The sequence below is a fragment of the Heliangelus exortis genome, chromosome 3, assembly GCF_036169615.1.
Source record: "Heliangelus exortis chromosome 3, bHelExo1.hap1, whole genome shotgun sequence".
Taxonomy (NCBI): Eukaryota; Metazoa; Chordata; class Aves; order Apodiformes; family Trochilidae; genus Heliangelus; species Heliangelus exortis.
The window spans coordinates 44,789,131-44,811,452 of record NC_092424.1 but is presented as its reverse complement, the minus strand read 5'-3'; the positions used below and the strand labels follow the sequence as shown (position 1 = coordinate 44,811,452).

Below are 22,322 nucleotides of genomic sequence, written 5' to 3'. Positions count from 1 at the left end.
CGAGCAAAATTTTGCTTCCAGCTGAGAAAAATTCAGCATTAAGTGCTCCATAACATTTTGCAAGGCTACATATATATTTCCTGTTTTTGTTAATTATTAGCAATAGGACTTCCCATTCAGTAAAAGGAAGTAGTAAAAGGTATTACTTCAACATCCTTGGACAGAAGGACTTTTTTATTTAATGCCGATTACTTCTTTACATGAAGTTTGAATTCTAACAAATGTAACAAATTATCCAGGTAATATATTCTATAATTTGTAATTTATAGAGCAGGACCTTCTATAATTGGAATTCTTAGGAAAATTGTAATTTTGGAAATTCTGCAGATGAGGAAGGATTGGCAGATGAAAGAAGCAATGAAGTTTTTATTTTTAAAATCAGTAGAACATTTCTAAAATTCTTAACTGGGAAAAACTGGATCTGTCCATATAACATCATCACTTTGAATACATGTATGTATTTCCTATAGAAGGCACTTTGTTGTTTTTGTATGTGTACCAATTTACACTTACATTACAGAATGTTTATAGTACCGATATGTAAGAACAGTACTGTTTTAATTTTCTGAAACCCTTACTGTGTTATAAAACTGAACAGCAGGCATTGAATCAGAGTATAGTTCATTTAATATTAAATCTGTTCAACTGTGGGCTATTGTCATAAAGCAAGTTGAAGATCCCCATTTCAGAATATTTAGAAATGAACTTGCATTCTTAGAGAAACATCAAAACAAACAATTAATAGGCAGAATGATATACGTGATTTAGTGCAGTCTTGCATGCAATTACTGAAATATACACTATGAAAATATAAGTGTTTACTGTACATCAAATTCCAGATATTAAAAGCCAATTTCTAAGTACTGAATGTTTTTAAATGCAGACTTACTTAGGAAACCAGTTTAATCCAAGATGTTCTGTTTTGGAATACAATATCCGTTCCAACATTTCATAAAGTGGTCTCCATGGTAACTCTAAGTCATCCCTGGAAAGCAGTTCTTTTTTCCTAATAAAAAACCCAAACAAACAATTAAAAAACCAAACCCACAGCACTTCAATCTTAAACAGCTACATCAACACTTTGCACACTAGAATACCTCAGATCACTGCTCTGAATTATGCTTATCACCAGCCACTTGCAGCATTTCTGTGCTAACAGAAGCTGTCAAGTCTTCAGGAAAAGTCTAAGTGAAATAAACATCAAGTTGTGAGACAGTCTTAATCTTCTCCGTATTTGAGATTCAACCTTATTACTTGGCTCTTTGAAAGAGTTTCTTTTCCAAGTAAGACTATAACCCTAGCATTCCTTCATTTTTGATCCCATTCCTAAGGCTCTGAAAGGGTCAAGGTGTTTGCATGAGAACCCTTTTTAACCAACATCATCTGTACAGGGGAGATCTACATGAAGTAACCTGCAATAGAATATACTAATACATTAAAACATACAATAGCATTAAGCAAGCAAAGTTATCAGCTAATTAGAGGTAAAAGTTTAAGAGTCAGCAGAAATCTGTACTTACTTTAGCAGGTTTATCAACAGGCGTGCAAATCCTTGCATCATGCTGATCTCCAGTTTTGGAATTGTTACCAACTCGTACAACAATTTGATAAAAAGCACATGCTCTTCTCTGCTAAATTTTCTCCCATATAATCGGATGTATCTACAAACAAAACAAGATGAGCCAGCAATATTTTTAAACATTTTTATGTGAGAACTGAGCCTAACTTTCTCTAACTTGTTGTTTAATGAAACAAAATCTAATTTACAAGTCCAACAAGTCAGAACCTAAAGATATATAGCAAAGGGAGATCAAAAACTGAAACCACAGCAAGCAAAAGCATGACCAAATGAAGTTTACAGTCTTTCAAGATCCTACAAAATAGCTAAACTTCATCAAATCTAAACACAGCTAAACATAGACACCACAAAGATGATATTATTTCACCTCAGCTCAGAATATACTATTGTACTATTTTCATACCCATGTATTTATTTCTCTTTAAAAAAAAGCAAAAAAAAGCACTACAACTGTCAGAAGCAGCCTTATTTTGTTTGTCCTTTTCAACTGGGGCACTTCAAGAAAGAAACAGGCCACAATCCAGGGGCTAAGAAAAAAATAAAAATAAAAATCCTAAGGTCCAAATCAGATGGCTTCCAGTAAGGCTGAACAACTGATTTAACTACTGAGCTTTGCTGGTGTTGTGTTCTGCTGCTATGCCTTATATTTATTATCTTAATAAACCGTAGATCCATTGAGACCAACTCTGGAAGAAGTACTTGCTGTTTTCAAGTTGAAATTGAAAAAAAAAAAAAGAAGCACATTTAAAGTCTTAAAAGATACCCTGACCCAGCAAAACCAATATAAGGTTTTAGTGCAGTATTTCAAGTGTTACACAACTATAAGTTACTAGTCACCTGGGAAGCACACCTTCCTTTTTTATTACTGCTCTGATTATTCTTAAAGTTTCCACCTTACCAGTACACTTTCCTCCAAGTAGTTGTTAGATAAGGCATAAAAGATACGAATCCCTGTAACGCAATTTCTGAGAAACCTGTTCATTGTTTTTAAGATTTAGTGGAAGTGGATTGATTTGTTGCTAAATATACTTCCCTGGAACATCTAGGTTCTCTCTGGTAATGTGAAGAATGCCGGATCTCACGCTGCTTATTTGGCAGGCAGAGCAGCACACATTGCAGAATCCTACACAGGAACCACCACGTGAGAAGACTTGGAAGGAAACATTTCTGAAGCACTCCTGCTTGACCGTAGTATAGGCCAGGTAACTTCCAAGGGGCAAACGTTAGCAGTTATTGATCTAACAACTATCTTGATGCCTCAGTTTGGTTTCTGAAATTGACTCCTCCAGCACTGTGTTCATTATACTGTTCTATCTGGTTTAGTTTCAAAAGTTCCTCTGTAAACTTCTATTTCTCACAAACTGCCTGTTGGAGAGCTGACTACTAGAGAACTAAAATTCAGTTCCCTTAATAAAACCTCTTTACATGAAGCACACTTCACAGTGACACAACAGCACACAGGATTTGGACTCAACTGCTTGAGTAGTCCTTTTCCCTACTTCCCCACATCCCTGGTTCCTCAATTTAAACCAAAATATCTCTAAACTTTCAGGACCACTCACAGCTTGTAAACAACAGGAGTTAGTTTCCTTAAATATAAATAACACCAAGACTCCTTGCTCTTTCCTCCCAAGTTATTATTGTAGTCTTCTTCCTCCAGTTTCCTTTCAAGGCACAGTGGAAGAGCTGCAAGGCTCTGGCAACCCAGTAATCACCAGTTTCCAGAAAAAGGGGAAAAAAAACCCCAAAACAACCAAACAAACAACAAAAAACCCAATCAAATTTTCAGAACTTCTCTACAGCCCTTTTTCTTTTCACCGATTTCAAGGGGCGATTTTTATATTTGATGGGCAGTACTTTCACTGATGTCAATTTCAACATGTTTTACCTATTTCAAACACAGAAGAACACACAAAAAAAATATAGGATAAGCCACTCTTCTACCACAGGAACCTAAATTATCTGCATTGGCCAGAAACACTACCTATAAAATTACACCAAGAGCTGAACACCTACACTTTTCACATGCATAAAATAGACAAGGAAAAAAAAATATTTGGGGGGAAAAAAAAATGGGTGCCACTTGATTTTGTGAAGGCTAACAGAAGTATATAACGTATACATATTTATTTTAATTGCAATATTAATTGCAACCTTCTAAAAGCATACACATAAACTGTACTGGACGAATTTAATGTGAAAATCTGCAAGCTTTCCCAAAATATATGCAGTAACAATCAGGACAACACAAAAATGTCCTAAACTGACATAAGAGCTATCCCCAGACTCTAAAAGGAAAAGCACATGACTAAAAACCAGCGGAACAGGCAAACCAGAGGCATTTTCTGCAACAGTGAGAGACCAGCCTTATCACTCTTATCACCAGTCCTTATCAGTCCCACTTAATTTCCCCTAGTCTTCACTTACTATTTAGTAAAACTAAATAGTTTTGTTTGATGCAATGACCAAACTTTAGAGGAGTTTCCCTATCAGAGTGTTTGTAGTTTTCATGAGAGTACACGGCAGGGAAGAAAATCAGCAAAGGCTCATCTCACTGGAACAGAGGGTTCCGAAATAAAGTTTAACTTTCAATGCCTTTTATTTCATTCTCCTTCAGTAACATGCACTTCTGTGTACTTCTCCATTCTCATAATACTAGGCATGAGGTAATAAAGGATTCTTGTTTAATTTCTTCATGTATGAGCAAAAAAAAGAAACAGCAGAAGCCTGAAAAATAAATTTAAACTACAAAGAAACACTACATTAAAAAATCAAATTAATGACAGTTTGTATATATATATATATATATACACACACATATATATATAAAATGTTTGGCTGGTTACCTTTCTTTACACTTGCCAACAGCAGTTCTATTATACAAAATGCTGCTTAATTAAGAAACAGAAGGACTACAGTACACAGAAAAGTACTATGCACAAAGATGTCACTAAGCCCAAGAAGCAGAACAAGATGCCCAATTGTTCCCAAGTTTACAGCTTCTTTATATATGGGAAGAGGCAACTTTTAAAACTATCAATTATTTGCCTTAATCCAGCTGTGCATTAAGACAATGACAGAAAATAATTCCTTCTAGAAAGAGGTTGATCATGTTTTCCTCAAGATTAAATGATTAAAATATAAGTGCTACACTTTCAGAATATCCTCTCACAAAAAGATTTAGTATCACCATTTCTAAATAGAGGAATACAAACAGAACTTCATGAGTCCTGAATGATGCCTAGAAGCTAATCACACAAATGCTTGTTCACCATATAACCATGGCTCTTCAGTCTGAAAAAACAAAAATAGGGTTATTGGGGAAAAAATTCTAGAACTAAATTGCTGCGAAACAAAAATTAAATCTTCTTACATGAAGACAAGTAACACTACACTGATTCTTGAAAAATCTTCATTCCACTTCCCTTTTGATTCCTCCTTTAAGAAAACCATTAAAGGTTTTTGAGCTCTTGCCCTCCTCTACAAGTCAACTGCAAAAAGGATAAATAAATTGTCCTTCATTGTGCAGGTCCACTGGGTTCTGATTAGGAGTTCAGCTATGTAGAGAGAAAAAACAAAAAACAAGGCTGACCCATCCAACCCATCTAAAAAGGATGATTACAAAGTGAAAATTTTGTTTGCAGCTCTAACCTTTCTGCACAGAAGACATGGTCCCTGGAGATGTGAAAAAAAACAAAATAAAACTTAGAACCAAAAAGTCAATTCACTATTCTGAAAGCACTAGGTATCCAATTTCTCAATCCACCATGACAATAGAGCTATTTTTAGGAAATGTACTATGGTATCAAGTGGACATCCTAAATTGCCCTAGAAAGTTGGCTGCTCTGCTACATTTAAATGTTGCCTTTGATTGTTAAGATGAATAGAGCACTCTCCTGAATTCCTAGCCATCTATTTTAATTTAACACACAGGAGAGAATTTTAGTTGGTCTAAAACTCAGTTTTTGAAAAATTCTGTAAAAAAACAACAAAAACCAACCAAACAAAACATGCTCAGGAGGACTAATTAAATTGCATGTATACAATATACACACATATTCCGTATACATCCAAAAGGAAAGGTTGCATTTTCCTGATAAAGATAAGAGGGAAACATATTTAGTAAGATTTACATTCAATAGCAATTAAAATAATCCAGTAAAGCCCTATTGAGATTTTTTTAGCCTCACTTGTAACTTTGTGTCCTGTCATTCTTATTCAAAACAGTTGAGCTTCATTTTTTCCATACCTGACAGCATGACAATTAAACGTCATTTTGTAATATGCCCACACCTGACAAGCACATAAAATAACATTGTAAGCAACAGAAAGTGTAGCCCTCCGCTCCAAGAACTCCTCACTTGCCTACTGAAAGCACAGAAAAACATTCATGTGTTTTCCACAATGCAGTTGACTATATGTGCAGAAACTATTAAATGTTCGTATTATATTAATATGGTAATTTACAGGACACGTTCTAAAAAAAAAAAAAAAAACCAACAAAAAAAACCCACCAAAAAACCCCTGTGCACAAAGTTTCTATGTAAAACATGACAGCAGGAAAAATTGAAACAGCAGCCTATTTTTATCCTAGAGACCATAAAAGACTATGACACAAAAACATTTAAGCAAATTATTTTGATGAACCCTGTTTTCCCTCCCTCATGCCACACCAGCTATTCATTCCTCGCTTTCACAACCAGATTATTGTTTTTAGGACAGATTTTACCAGCCAAAGTTGGGGCAATCTTGGGGCAACGGTAACAGATTTAACTGCCAGTCTTTGAAGCATTCTTTTTCTCACATAAGAATTTTACTGCTAGAAGTTACTCAACTAACTGCACTATTCCTGTCTTCACAAGAGAGAAAGTTCTCTCACCACACTCCACATATGCATTCCCAAAGAACCAGTCTGCAACACTAAATATGGTGCATAAAAGAGTTAGGCAAGTCAGCTTACAACTCAAATTTTACTTTTTTTTTCCTCTGCTCAGTTCATGACAGCAAACAGCCAAAACAGCTGCTCTTAAGATAACTATGTGCAAGTCATGTTTTCAGCTGTTGTGAGTAAAAGAAACACAAGAGCTCAGCTTCAGCTGTCAGCATGAAATAATAACCAATACTCAAATTTTTAATTAAAAAAAAAAATCAGTTTCACTTTCATACTTCATATTCTACAGTGGTTTTGCAGGTTGTATCAAGTTCTAAGTACTTGTGGAGGTGTAACTATATAAATACATAACCTGCATGCAATTTTTTTTCTTTACTCATTTATACATATGTACATATTACAATGTTTGTATTAGCATTTTTATCTGCATAAGAAACAGATTGAAGACACACCAGCCACAGTTCTAACTATAAATTATTTCACAGACTGTTGTGAGAAAATCAGATTTTATAATTTAGACATTTGCAACAAAGCTAAGCAGCAATTATACCATTATGAAGATTCTTCGCTCTTGCTTTTTTTTCCTCAGTATGCTACTTATTACAGGAGGCCAGCAAGGAAAAAAGGTAGCAAGATCATTTGGAGGTGAACGACCCACTATTAATAGGTAGCAAAACTTTTATTTTATTGTAATTATTCTATAATTTATCTTAGGTATGACATCAGAATATTGTATGGTTGAAAGTGTTTCATCTAAGCCTTAACTTCTATTAACATATTTCATCCCACAGAAGTGCTTTGTCAAGCTAAACTGAAGAGCAAAATCTCTCTCACATTAACTACACCAGCTTATTTTTAAACCAAGCCCACTGTTTCCTTGCCTGCCTACGTCCAAACATATTCAATCTTACTGACTATCATGTGCCACAAAGAAACCGTGGAACTAACAGGCAAGACAACAGTCAAGTTACAAACATACACACAACAAATTCAGACTTCAAAGGGTAGGTGGAAAACCACAAATTAGAGCCTCCTCATCTCCCAGTGATTCATAAAGTAGCAGAGCAGCAGTTCTCAATAGGCTAAATTTACTGCCCTGAAGCCTAAACTGGTAACAGTAATTGCAATTTAGGGAGTGAGTAATAGCACGATTCTAATACCACCATGCATATTTTCTAACGTCTTATTGTGCCACATTTAGCCTACCTACCTAGTGCCAATCTTTTTTGTAATAAAAACTACTACAGTTTATTTCAGCTTGGTTACTATATTAAGTTTGACCACAAGTTGAGACAACAGGTACCACTGAAACCAGTATGAGATAACAGATGGCTCGAAGGGGGGAGGGAAACAGTACCGAAAAGGTTCCAAGCAGGTTGAACTGTCACATAATGCAAACACGTGAGTTGCTTTGCTACCATCAAGGTAATTCTATCTAAGAATGACTCCTGGCAAACGCAGAGACACACTTCAATACATATGTATCAAACAGATTTGACTGCCCACTATAGACCAATTCCCTGTTAATATGTACACAAAAAATTACTTATGTAAAGAGGAAAATTGCAAGTGAAGATCTCAAAACTGTATAAAAGGCACACATTTCATCATTTCTAGGACATAGAAAATACAGATTATGAAGGCACACAGAGCATTCACCAATTAAAAAAACAGCATAAACGTCCACAGAAATATGGTTTATTGATTGAAACTACAGGAGCCATCATCATATGATGACGTTTTCCGTGCCAGGGTGTCCAAATAGTGTCTATTGAGAAAAAAGTGAGAAGTATACCTTGAAAAATTCACTAAGTGTAACCTATGTTATATCTATGAAGTCACCGTGGTTTTTTACCTGTATTTAAAACATCTTGCCATCGCAGACAGCACAACCAGCACCGGCATAAACTACACCGTGCCACAGCAAAGGCAAGATATAAAGGGCACCAGCAGTGTTTACACAGCATTAAGCAGAATTTAATCCTGCTAGCACTGAGCTAACAAACAGCCTGCCTCGAAAACGACTTCGTGTTCCTACAGCAGGACTTACACGGAGATGGTGCCTTGCACAACTTGCTTAAAAAGGCAAGAGGAGAAACAGGTGGCCCATTACGTACTAAAAAACAAAACAAACGAACCTAGGAGAGCTTGACTCGTAACATTTGGGAAAGTTTCAGAGACAGCCAAGCTGTTGGACACGAAGCCACCTTTGTCCCCGTTTCCTCTGTGGAAGTATTGGCGGGCCTTGTGTAAGACCCGGGCTAACGCCTGACTACCGGCGGGGCGGCAGCTCTCCGCGGAGCTGCCCGGGCCCTGCGGACGGAGCGCGGCTCTCAGCGACCCTCAGCCGCGCCGGGAGGAGGGCACAGGGTGGTCGGTCCCTGCTGGGCTCCGAGCAAGCGGCGCTGGGGGGAACCGTTATGAATCCCGCCCGCTTCCCTGCCTCCCTCCCTCCCGCCGCACTCCTCAGCGGCCCCACCGGCCCCGGGGCGGTCCCGCGGGACAGGGACGAACCCGACACCCCCTCCCCTCCGGGTCCGCACCCTATTAGCCCGCAGGCCCCTGCTCCCGAGCAGGCGCCACACCGCCGCCCCAGGGAAAGATCGTTCCGGGCACTCACGTCGAGAGCTTCCTGGTCCAGAAGAGCCCTCCGGGCCACAGCTCCTGGAGCTGCACGGCCCGAGCCAGATTCTCTTTGATCTGCCCGAGGAAGCGGGCGGACTCGGCCTCTAGGCGCTCCCCGTAGGGCAGCAGCTTGTTATAGACGATCTGCTTCTGCGGTGCCGGCGGCGCCATGGCCGGCGCCGAGTTACTTCGCGCTGCCGCCCCGGCCGGCTGCTTGCCCCTGCCCGGCCCGGCCCAACCCCCGGCGGTCACCCAGCGCCGCGCCGTGACGACAATCTGGGGAACGGCCGCTGTGGTGAGGAACGCCCCGCCCAGCCCCGCTCACTTCCGCCGGAAAGCGGCCCCCGCCCCGCCGTGCAGGAGCGGCCCCCTCTGCTTCGTCCACCCCCGGTTCTTCACACACAGACGAGAGGCGTTTTCCTCCAGGATTCACCCCGCGGGACCGGGATGAGGGGAGGAGGGAGCGTAAAGGGACCCGCGTCACCGCCTCAGGCCAGCAGCGGGGCGCTGAGGTGGGGGACGAGCGGGCGGGCGCTGCTCCTTCGGTCCCCGAGGTGAGGAAAGGATGTGGCGGGCAGGTCGTGAGCTCCGGATGGAGTTCAGAGTTCACCTCTGTGGCTTTGCGGTTTATTTTAAAAAAAAAAAAAAAAAAAAAAAAAAAAAGAGAAAAGAAAAAAAGAAAAAGAAAAAAAAACACCTTTTCGTCAATCTGCCGCCAGCCTTAACACGTAATTCAGAATTAAAAAAAAATAAAAATCAGCTTCTAGGTGCTGGCGAGAGCGGGGCTGCTGAAGAGAACCGAAGGTTGGTCTTTACCCCCAGAAAATGTCATCTGGCGCGGGGATGGGCGTCACGATGGAGATAATTAGCCGCGGAGTTTGATAGCGGATTGCGCCGCTGTTTTAAGAGGCTTATTTGATATAATAACGCTAGTCATGGAAGCAGAGCTCAGCGGTGCTGCTGCTGCCATTGGGCTGTGGGATAAAGCTCGTGATGCATATGTGATAACAGTACTGATAGCTATTATCTCCAGCTGTCTCCTAAATATAATTGTTAATTGAATTTCCCTCAAGAATTACATCGTGACAGTACAACAGCTGCAAACTGATTAGATTTAAAGCTACTGACTAGCGCAAATCCTGTTTTGTGATCTTTATGCTCAAACTAGCTCTGCTTAAAATGTAAAAAAAAAAAAAAAAAAAAAAAAGCTAACTAAATGCTGAAATGTTACATTGAGGAGAAGTCAACAGTTTGATAAGCAAAGGCCCCAATGCTTAGACATAGTCATGGCATTTTCCTAACGAGTACCTTTATACCACCTTGTTACATGCCTTCTCTATCAGGCAGTGTTTTTATTTCCAGTCTATCTGCATGAGCAGAGTCACACCCCTTGAATTCACAGTCACCAAAACAAGTGCTGTGGGGTTCTTCTGACTAAGAATACAAATACATCAGCCCTATGTAAAGTAAGGTTTTCCTGGGTGCACAAAGGAGGTTCTGTGCTTCCTTGCTTTCACATCAAGCCTTTTTCTTGTAATTTCTTGTGAATTTCTTGTGTTTATAATAACTTGAAGCACACCAAAACTTTTTCCATAAAGTTTCAGTAAAAGTAATTGTTCAGGGTCACAATTGGATGAGACATAGGTTAAGTACTCTGCTAATTGCCCTTGATTGAAGTGCTACAAAGGCCAAGCCCTTTCAAGCAGGTGTCAAGAAACAAAGTCCTGCCTTTTTTCACCTCTCTAGACCTATATATTGAACTAGAGAAGTAGAATAATTTATTCTAGAGTTCAGTACTTTTTAAATACTTATCAATTTCTAGAACACTCATATAATCTCATAGATTATGTATATCAACTTCTACATTACTACAAAATAGCTGGACTTTGCTATAATTGTTACTGTGATTTGGAGGGTATTGACATCTTTCTCTGACTTGACAAGTACATTTTATTGCCTCGTATTTACATTATGCAAAACAATTTATACATTAATTTCTGTCCTTTCTGACCTGAATTAAAAATTAAACTTGGTTACAGTGAAATATCTAAAGGTCCAAAGTAAGTCTTGTTTTTGTCTTCTGTTGGTGAAAACAACAGTAAGCGAAAGGTGTAGCCAAACACTAAAAAATTAATAGATTTATCATCAGTTCAGACAAGGATAATTTGGGTAACTGGACCAGAAGCTGTAATAAAAAAAAAATACTCATGTTTAGTTGAAAATGTATGCACCTTGAAACTGAAAGGTCTAAAATTACTCTTTTTCTGTTACAGTAATTTCTTCTTTCCTACTTAATTGCAATGGAGGTTTGTCCAAACAGGTGTTTCCAGAGTGGGAAAGTGTTTATTAAATTTGAAGTATGCAGAGTTTGTTTGGATTGGAGGAAAAAAATATCAAAATTATAGTCCAATTTTCTAAAACTGAAGTTGGCAGATACATAAGGAATGTCAAAGCTGCATTCTGTTGCTTCATAGCTATATTATCACAAAAAAATACTCCTGCAATTTTTGCCCTTTCTAACCCAAGTTAAAACTGAAGCTTGATGTTTCACACATTTTAAGTGTTTTGCAATGTGAATAAGCACCTCTGACCTCCAGGAGCCTTTTTTATCTGAACCAGCAAGCCGCCTGGTCTGTGACCCTTGTACTTCAGGCACACAAGTGTCTTCCACTCATAAACACTTACCTCTTGGGGGAAAAGGTGCAAATTATGCCACTAACACTTCATGTCATGTCATTGCACTAATTTGACTTCCTTGTTCTTAGAAATATGATTCCCATTTTTAGAATCTGAAACAAGGAAAAAGGAGATTCTGAGCCCATTATGAATTTCAATAGTGTGCATATGTATAATACTTGCATTTTCAAAGTCTTTTCTGCATATTTATTAATTTTCTAATTGTATTTACTTATTATTAAAAGAATAATCCTTTTCCCCACCAGTATGCTGGCATCCTGCTATTTAAAAGGGGGGAAAAATATACCTTTTGACAAGTAAATAAAGAATAAATTTGCTCGTAAGTGTGCAATATGTTTTGGCTGCAGCAGTGTGTGAAAGCACATTTAGTTCCCAAATCATCTGCTGAAGGACCAGCTCTCATAACAAGGAACCCATCGGTGCTACTTGCACCAACAGCTTTTTCCTCTCTTATTAAGTAGGAGGAATATGAATTGAGAGCAACCCAAGTATGGTTGCCACCTGTAGGTTTTGGCATTAAATCTCGAGAACTGATGAATCCAAGTGTTGTAGTTGTGAAAAAAAAAATAAAATCTTTCCATTAATGAGAAATTTCAAGACTTATCAGAGACTGAGGTCATGTTGTGCACTGTTTGCCCATTCCCTCATTGAATGGCTCGCTGCTTTAGGTCAACTAACACCACCACTGTCATCGGTATTTAGGAAACTTGTCACAACCATGGGTTCAGCTATCTCAGCTCTCAAGCAACTACTTTTCCTATCTAGACATTTTGCTTAGTGACCCATCTGTCCCTTCTGACCTAAGTTAAAAGTTGAATAATTTTTTGAGTGACGTGTATGTATTTTACAATTTGGAAAAGAACACCCAATTCAACCAGAGCTTCATATTACCTGTGTCATACCTTTCCTGGTCTGTGACCTCCCCCTCTACCCCCCCATGTCTCGAAGAGCTCCATTACAAAAAGAAAGGGGAATAGCTTTCTTTTTGATGTTGGCAGTGATGAGGATCCTCAGATCTCTCATCCCAGTGTTTATAAATTGGTCAGTCAACCCAAGCAGGCACTGAAAGATGCCAAAGGTTTTCAGATCAGGTGGCGGTAACTTACTTCCTCCAAAAAGAAGCCTCTGTGATTACCAGCTAGAAGTCTTCAGTCTAAACAAGGGCATTTTCATTGCAAGGAGCTGCTCCATCCTTTCAGAATGGGGACAGAAGAAGAGCTTGTAATTACAGCCCACTGTGAGAGCATTTACTCTCCTGCCCCTGGATTTGTTATAGAGATTTTGTATAGTATCAGTTCCTTGTCTGGTATAAACAATGAAGAGCAGTAATTACAGCTGTTTGGCTCCTCTCCTGCCCCTAGGATCTCAGCTGTGGTTATTGCTTTCTTGAGAAACAATAAGCAAGATGTCAGTAAGATTAGTCAGTCTAACCAATCTTTTGAAGTCTGTGGGTGTGATTTAAATCACTAGTTTTAAGTCAAAGAAACAAATACTTATTTTACAAACAACATATCTATGCTGGCTTATAGCTAGAAAATCTCACTGGAGATATGTGACCTCCTTTTTCTTATTCAAAAAAAATATGAGAAATACTGCACTATCTAAATATAGAGGAAATTTTCAAAGATTACAACTTACCTATTGCATAAACTTCTATTTTACAGGAAACTGGAGGATGGGGGCAAGAGTGATTACAGCATCTAAATGAGGTGCCAAGGAACTTAAGCTTCCTGTATAGTATGGGACAAAAATAGTTTCCTCTAAAGTGTGACTCAGAGTAACTAATTTTAGGTCTCTAAAGTAAGGCTGTCTCAATACTTTATTACATGTTCCCAAGTTGGATGGGGAGGCAGGTTCACTATGACCTAAAGTACATACACTTCATTTCTGTAGTGCCTGTTTAGATACATATATTCTAACGGAAGTCAAACTTTTCTCAGTTTTGCCTATATTGAACAGAAATAAAAGGGACTCGTGAAGGGGCTAAAGTGCTAATATGAACACCTATATAATTTGTAAAACATTACTTAATAGACAAGAGTGACCAAGTATTCTCAACATCGCTATCCTTCACCTTACATTCTTGGTGGTTCTGCTAAAGAGTTTGGGCAGTTATATCCATCCTCTGTTATATCAATTCACAAAATAAAAATGGGCCTCTTCTTTTTCCAAGCTAATGTTAGTGGGTTACTGTGCTTACATGGATGAACAGTCACGATTTGTACAAAAACAGGACCAAAATCCTCCTTGGTGATAAATTCATAGCAAAATCGGCTTTCCCTCTCTACTTCCTGTATTTGTTCTCTTTAGATGTCTTATTGCCTAAGAATTGGAAAGCAGAATTGTCTTAAATCCACACAAGAGAATCTGGCTTTGATGTTCTCTTTCCTCTAAATGTTTGAAACTCCTGATGATATCTCTAGATATCCCTACTTCCAGGGAGAAAAAGGAATAGACTTGAGCCTCATTACAGAAGATTACTGCTGATTTCTTTCCAAATTAATCATAGCTGTTTTAAATAAACACTCATTCCTTGGGTATGAAATAAATGCAGCCGACTTTGGGGAAATAGAGATGATTTTTTTTTTCTCTTAAGAGCACTGAGATGAATTTTCCTTTCTCACCATCTTGCCAAACAGAAACCAGCAGCAGAGGAGCATGTGAGGACAGTGAAGGAGCAAAGGTCAGTTCTAGGGATTCTGCTGTTCTAGGAAGTCAAGGAACCAGTCCCTTGGCAGCCTGCTGTGACTTGCACAGGAATAGCTCTTGATGGACCTTGCTGCTACTCTGTTTGCCAAAGCAGAATTGCAGCAGACCTCACTCCATGTGTTTGAGTAGCTAATGGTATTTTTTTTCAGTGGTAAATGCATCTGTTGCATTTTCATCAACTCTGGTTTTTCTATTAATTTCATTTCAGTCTTTTTCCAATTCTTAGGTTAGCAAAACTGCAACTATATATAGCTTTTCTGGGCAGGATTTATCTTTTGAAATACGAAAAAATTGTGAAATACCAATGTATTTCATAGTATCCTACTTCACAAATAGTCCAATTGACTTCAGTGGGGTATCACACACAGCAGTGCTTCTTCATAGTAGAAAGTAAATATTTCATTTTAGAAGAAGCTTTAAAGCTATTTGCGTATCACTGATAGATGAAACCTGTGAAAAGGTACTCTTCATCCCAATATTTCTGCAGTCTCTCCTCTTTTGAATTGGACATTAGATGAAAATGGGTCTTCCATGTTGGTCTCATTAAGAGAAGAAATTGCCAATGTCTATTTAAAGAAAAAAGTATATGGTCTGTTTTCCCAAGCCTGGATAAATGATATAATAACTAAAAATCTTTCTTCAGGTTTTCAGCCTTGTTTCAAGCAGCATTCAGCCCAAATAATTTCTGCATTTATCACAACCATAGCTCAAATGGTTAGTCAGGCTTTAAATTTATGGGTAGATTGTGTGTTCTCTATTTTGATATGTGGATCATGAATATTTAAATATCTATGAATTCTGTAAGAGAGGCAAGCTTACTATGTAATAATACTCCCTCTAGCAACCAATCCTTTCTCTTCTGCTAAAGAATTACTTACTTTTTGCTTCTGGCTGTGGTTTTATGCACTGAATCTGCATAGTACATTTTGGCACATTTCTAAAGCTGCAGCTTCTCTCACAGGGTATTATGAAGACATCCAGCAGATTAACAAACCTTTAGGAGGATCATGTGAAACAAGCTCAGTCCTGTCTAGCAGGTATTCAGTATAACATGGGGAGCTGTTTATGCTTAATCCTAGTAACATGGGGATAATAAATATAATTCAGCCAGGGGCATGATTATAGCAATGTAGGTCCCACTGACTAAATATGGAATTCAAGGAACTGTAAACTGATGGGGTTTATTATTGTGTTAGGTGTCCTGTTAAGAAGAGTTCAAGGTGAAACAATGACTGCAAATTAACATTTTGTAACAACCTGGGAAATGTAACTGTCAAAAAGGCCATTTAGGATAGAAGGAATGTTCTAATTAAGGGACACAATAGGACTGTAAAGTCAGAGAAACCCCAGGGAGAGGGAAGAGTTTTGCCACATTTGTATATTCTAACTTAAAGGCTAAGCTCAGTGGAAAACTGAGCCATATTTAGTATAAAGCTAGAAGCTGCCCTTCTGCTGGGCAGAGTACCAAGAACTGGGTGAAAGTACTAAGGAAGTTTAAAAAAAACAAGTGAGAAAGAGAATCTGTTTTGAACAAAAAGAGCAGAAAAGATAGCTTGTAATCTCAAAAGAGAGCTCAGCAGGACAATGCAGTAGGCGTTAACTGTTATTTCCTCAGACAGTGATAGCACTATCTACAATCCCCATGTGTTTTATTCTTCAGTAACATTGCAATGGATGAACACAGAGTCATATTCATGCTTTCTTGGCTTTGCCAAATGCATGCTCAAATCCTATAACCACGCAAGGAATTAATCTGTTTGATGCAACGTGGTTGGAAAAATGGTTGTCCTTGGAGATTCCAGCCTTCTTTACCTGAGAAAATGCAGTAAGGGACTGGTCATCAGCATCTGGAATGATGTTCAGCAGGAGGCCTGAAATTAGGAGAAACAGAGTCACTGGTTATCCCCAGCAAATGAACACCTATGAAAAGCAGGGTATTTTGAAATAGGAAGCTGGAAGGAAAAAGAATTTGGGATGGTGTCAGGGGTACCACAGGTGTCATCAAGTAAGGATCACTTTCTGATCCCAACAAAGCATGGTTTGATGTGCTTTAGCTGCCAAGCACAACACCTCTGCATCACATCCCTGTAGGCTACAAGAATGACTGTAACATCCGAGACCATCACCCCTGTGTACCTAATGCTATCCCACCTCTGCTCAGAATGTGGGATAGCATCCTCCAGCTCTCCAGAGGCTTTTCAGGGAAGTGGTTAGAACCAGCAGGGTTGTTCTGCTCAGTGTTTCCTGGTTCCCCCACTTTGCTTCTTTAAAGCATAGATACTCACCTCTTTACTAATTAGATTCCTGGGCTCTGTGCCTTTTCTCTCTCCAGCCCACACAGAGATTCATTTTTTTTCCCAGAAACTTTCAGTTTCTTTAAGGATGACCAGTCTGCTCAGTCAGTCTTTTCTGTAGAAAATGTGCAAGAACAATTTCCTGAGACAAGACTAAAACTAAGAACTAAAGAATAACGACCGGACATGGATACAATTTAAGTGTACAATGCACACACTCCATTTTCTTCAGTTCAGAGACATCGTGAGTCATGGGTTATTTTGTTGTGTTTAATAGAAATGGAATTATAGCATGTCAGGTTGGAAGGGACCTCAGGGGACATCTGGTCTAACTCTTCTAATATTATTGATTATGTGAAATCTCTCAGCACCCTGTTGAGCTGAGACTTAAAACTTTCCAAAGTGGGCAAAAGTTTATTTTATCTATTTCAACATAAATTGTAATCTAAGCTTTTGAAGTTATCCAGTTCCAAGAATTGAAGCAGTAATCAATTCAGTGAGACTTGACTGAAACACCCGATGACACAGGCTGCACTACTACATTTCAAGATTCTGAAATACTAATTAGGGTTTCTCTTTGTTGCTTGTGAGAAGAAATAGTGGGCTAATGCAGTTAATGAATCAAATAGTTTCACAAAACTGCAAAATGTAACAGCTGTCAACCCACCTCCATTATAAACCATTCCTTTACCAACCCACACTCTTTTGTGCTCTTTTATGTCTTTTATAGAGCCCTAAATCCTCCACAAAATCTGACATCATTGTTCTAGTGGCTGTAGGAAGGGCAATGCTTAAATTTCCCATATTTCAATGGCAATAAGGAACACATCTCCTCTTCGGCATGTTGCGTAAAAAGAGAACATGTAACCATCAGCAGCATTTCAGGCAATGTTTTCCCTAAATTTTAACATGTTTCCTGTGGCTATTTCATACACCAGACATCAGATAAATCTCCTGCTTTCCATCATACCCTGTAACCAAGACTTTTAATGTACTCCTTCTGGATGTAGGAGGGGTCCCCTTCTTCACACCAATCCTTCTGCTCTTCCACTATCACTCTTTCCCTGTGAAGCTCACCAATATCTCCTGTAAAGCTTCAGGAAGCAAGACATTGCAAATAATTAAATAATAATCCAGATAAAAGAGAGATCACAAAGATATCACCAAAAGCACAGCTTTTTAAGTTCAAGGATTTTGACATTTTTCTTGCATGGAAGATAAACTTTCTCCCGAATAATACTGTTTTTACACGTTTGCTAGTTTAGGAACCAATCTAATTTGCATAAAAATCGTAGGTCTTGGATTCACAGAATTTAAATATTGTCATGGTTAAATTGTACCTTTCACAAACTACTTTAAAAAGTCAAGTTATGCTTACCCTCTGCATTGAAAGGATTCCCAGTGAATTTCAAAGCTTGCAGGTATTCTAATACTTGATCCATCATGCCAGCACAAGACTGCCAGACTTAAGCCCAAATTGTACCCTCTGATCCTTATGTGGTAGAATTCAATAGTATAGCTTTATCACTCACATTTTTGCCCGAGATGAATTCTTTAGCTGTAGGATACATCAGTTCATATTCTCATGTTTTGTTTACCAAATCATTATGATTTAAGAGGACTTTGGAATGATGATGCTTCATCATTCTTCAAGGCTGATGTCCTCATATTAAGCACTTATTTTTAACTAGCCACTTATTATGTTTTTAGTTTTATGTTTTCAGATTAAAATCTTTACTGCCACCGCTAACTACAACAGATTTACCTGAAGTTTCTTTCTATATATCAGTGAAAATACTTTTTAAAGCTTAATTTAGACTAAAATCACAGAATCACAGGATTATCATAGTTAGGAGGGACCTCTAGAGATCATCTAGTCCAACTTTCCCACTAAAGCAAAACCACCTAGGGCACACTACACAGGACAGCATCCAGGTGAATTTTGAATATTATATTCAATATAATTGAGTTTCAATATAATTATATTCAGTATAGCTGTGGACTCCACAACATCCCTGGGCAGCCTGTTTCAGTTGCCCTCAAAGCAAAATGTTTTATTCTTATGTTTAAATGGAACTTCCTATGTTCCAGCTTATGCCCATTGCCCCTCGTCCTGTCACTGGGAACTACTAAGAAGAATCTGGCCCTATCTTCCTTGCACTCACCCTTTAGATACTTGTAGACATTAGCAAGGTCTCCCCCCAGTCTTCTCCAGGCTGAAGAGTCTCAGCTCTCTCAGCCTTTCCCAAGAGAGATACTCCAGTCATCTTTGTTACCCTTTGCTGGACTCTGTCCAGTAGTTCCTTGTCTCTCTTTAACTGGGGAGCCCAGAACTGGATAGTTTTGTTGGTAGAGTTGTAGTGGTTTAGTGCCTTAGATTTTTATGTGGAAGAGTGTTAAGCAAACTAAAGTCTTTGACATGGCAATGAAAAAAAAAATGTTGAAAAATGAAAGAAGTTTAGTTTCATCAAATATTCATATCTATATTTTATGTCACATAAGAATTAGGAAGCTATGAATGGGATCACAAGCATAAGACCTTAAGGGATTACTGCTTTAACTTAAAAAAATTAAAGCTCATTTCAGATAAAAATAAAGTTGATAGGTCTCCCTGCCCTAAACAGAACCAGGATGAAGTGAATTAGTGCTTTATTAAAAGAAAAAGTCTTTCATACAATTTGCTCTCAGAATAACTCTTTCAAAATGCAGAAATCCACACAATGTAGGGTAGCCATAGTAGAAGAATGGGGTCACAATTTTCTTTCTGTCAACCTAAACCTTTTGTTACTTTATATAAGCAGTCCCTGATTTTAGAGCATGAGAGGAACAAATTTAGGTCCCATCCACACAAATTTTGGCTGCAGTCCTGTAATCTGAGCTGTGTAGGTATGACCCTTCCTCTGCACAACACTGCACTTGCTTCACTGGGCCTCTGCACAGGTTTGCGAGTCCTCCCACACGGATCAGGTTGCCAGATTTGGATCTGCCCTTACAAATAGGTCAGGAGACAAACACTGTAACCAGGTCACCTGCCTGTGCTATGTGTATAATGTAGATTCATCTATACCATAACATAATAATATCATTTCTATAACTTATAATCAGTCAACCACCAAGCAAGTATTTTAATAATTGTTATTTCTGTCCAAATATTATTATTTCAAGAATATTTCATTTTTATTTTTCCCCAAGGGTAATCAAATCCTCTATTCAAGACTGAATGCAGTACTTCTTTCAACCATTCTCCATTCTGTTAAATTTTTTCTCTGGGTTACACAGTAATAGCTACAATATAAATATCCGGCTAGATCATCCTCAAAGATTTTATGAAAGTTAGATGCTTTAATTTCAAGTTTTGCAGTTTTACAGTACAAAGTAATTCTTATATTTAATGGCATCAAAACCGAAGTTTCCTCCTATGCTGTTCTATTTCAATATGAGATTTCCTTTTTGCCAAACACTACTTTGGTTTTTGTCTTATTAATTTATATCCAGAGGCTCTCTCTTAACAAGCATCCTTTCTTTCCACTTTTCTACAAAGAGCTTAGACTCTCTCTGATATATTAATATAATGTAAGAAAGGTGTATGAAGCCTAAATCCTTACTTCAGCTGCCACTTTTACATCCATTCCACTTGATTTTTAACTTACTCTAATTAAGCTGACTCATGGCTATTAGTTGTGGCATTAGCAAGCCCCTTACAGGCTAGAAACACTTTATTGTCTTGTCCTAAAACTTACAAAATAAAAGTTGGTTTGTGTTTATTTCTGCATGATTGCAACATTTCTTTTTACTCATTTTGCAATAAACCATTGTTTTACATCTTCTACAGAAGACAGCAGAATCCTCCAGTCTTGTCTTTCAGGCTTACTAAATCTAATCTTGAGGCTTAAAGAAAAGACAACTACTGATAGCCTGTTATCTGTAGAAAGAGATAAAAAAGGGATGAAGTACGGCCATCTCTTATTTCACAGTTGGTCAAGATTAAGCCTTCAAAGAGTTTTTGGTGTACTTAAATATGATGTAAATAAGGACTGTAAACACCCTGAAGAAGCTTGTACAATTTTGAATGGAAAACTATAAAGCTGAAAATCCTATTAATTTTAATTCAGAATTTAAGTAATAAGAGTAAAGGAAACTTAGAAAAGCAAAATGTGATAAGGGAACAAGGAAAAGTGGAAGGTCACTGAAGAAGGAAGTAAGTTTATAATTTTGCTTTAAAAAGTAACCAAAAAGGAAGAGCAGGATATTATTTCAAAAGCTAGAAAAGAGAAATTGACAGTAGCATTTGACAGAAAACAAGCAAAAAAGAGAAGCTAGAAAGGGTAAATCAAACTTACACAGCTTCTAACCTTCTTCCTGAGTCTTCAGTATGCCCCAGCTAACAAAAATTACAAGGCAAGAGAAGCAGCAGCTTCTTTTATGGAGATGCTTTGGTACCTTTTGAGGAACCACTCATCCAAGTCAGCTGGGGACCTTTTGCAAGTGCATCAAGTTTAGAGTTTTGTTCAGAGAAACAGTGACAAAATTAAGTTGCAGAAATATTAAAAATTCTAAAGAAAAGGTATCACTAAAATTATCAGCTAGCAAGCCAATGCCTGAGAGAGAGAAATGAACTCTTAGGAAAAGTCTGGAATGTTAGTAGTTTGTAGATTTTCCAAGAAACTCTACATAAAGATATCAGGAGAGCAGAAATGCAATCACGGACAGGCCTGAGGAGAAACCATATTAAATTAAAATGTTGCAGAAAAATAGCAGAATAGTTGGAAGATGAATTAAGACAGTGAGGTGGGACTTCGGCCTGAATGCCAAGGACAGTAGTTTAAGGAGTGCAAAACATAAAGTAGGTATAGTGATGTGAGGTGACAGCCACACGGAGAGAAATCAGGAGCAGTGGGTATTGAAAGAAAAAAGGTTTTAAGGGTTTTCCAAGTACTCGGTGCCATGGACCAACAAACAGCATAAATAATGAAGTTACAACATTCAGAATAACTTCAACTTTGCAACCAAAACAAAAGCTTAATAAACAAAAAGATTCTTCTATCAGAAACTTGTTACTGGCAGTGGTCAGTGTCAAGGGCACCAATTGCTCTCATTGTCCTGAGCAGCCTCACCTGGGACCCAACCACACCCCTCTGCTCCTTGGTCTGGGAGCTCTACTTAAACTCATGGCTGAGGATGTCCCTTTTCTCTTCAGTGACAGGCAGGCTATTCTGCAGTCCTGTTTTTTTTTCTCTTTGGATCTGCCTTGCTTCTATATTGCAGCTGTTCCTGGTTCAGTCTTCTGATGCTCCTGACTGGATTTCTGGCTCTCCCTGCCCCACTCAGGTACTGTGGGACTGTGTTCCTTAAGTGCTAGGGCCCCCCTCAGCACCTCACATAGCCGTGTTTATGCTGTTTCCTGATGTCTAGTTGAAGTAGCACCATTGTAGCTTTTTGGTGTTACTATATCTTTTCTTTACGCTATGATAAAAAACACCATAGTGGGGGAAATATGCTGCACTTAAAGTATTAGGAGGAATTTTTA

General features: G+C 38.3%; 1 protein-coding gene across 3 annotated transcripts in view; it reads right to left on the bottom strand.

Annotated features, from left to right (window-relative positions):
- The window catches only part of PSME4 (proteasome activator subunit 4), a 57,882-nt gene extending 48,479 nt beyond the window's left edge, over positions 1-9,403 (bottom strand). For 2 of the 3 annotated variants that reach the window (XM_071740416.1, XM_071740418.1), the window contains exons 1-3: positions 9,091-9,388; positions 1,521-1,661; positions 890-1,006 (exon numbers count right to left, since the gene is read on the bottom strand). In XM_071740416.1, the coding sequence (XP_071596517.1) occupies positions 890-1,006; positions 1,521-1,661; positions 9,091-9,266 (434 nt within the window). In that variant the 5' untranslated portion in view covers positions 9,267-9,388. Of the gene's footprint in view, positions 1-889; positions 1,007-1,520; positions 1,662-9,090 lie in introns of all 3 variants that reach the window. The other variant, XM_071740417.1, reaches the window with a different exon arrangement.
- Between the last annotated feature and the right edge of the window lie 12,919 nt (positions 9,404-22,322).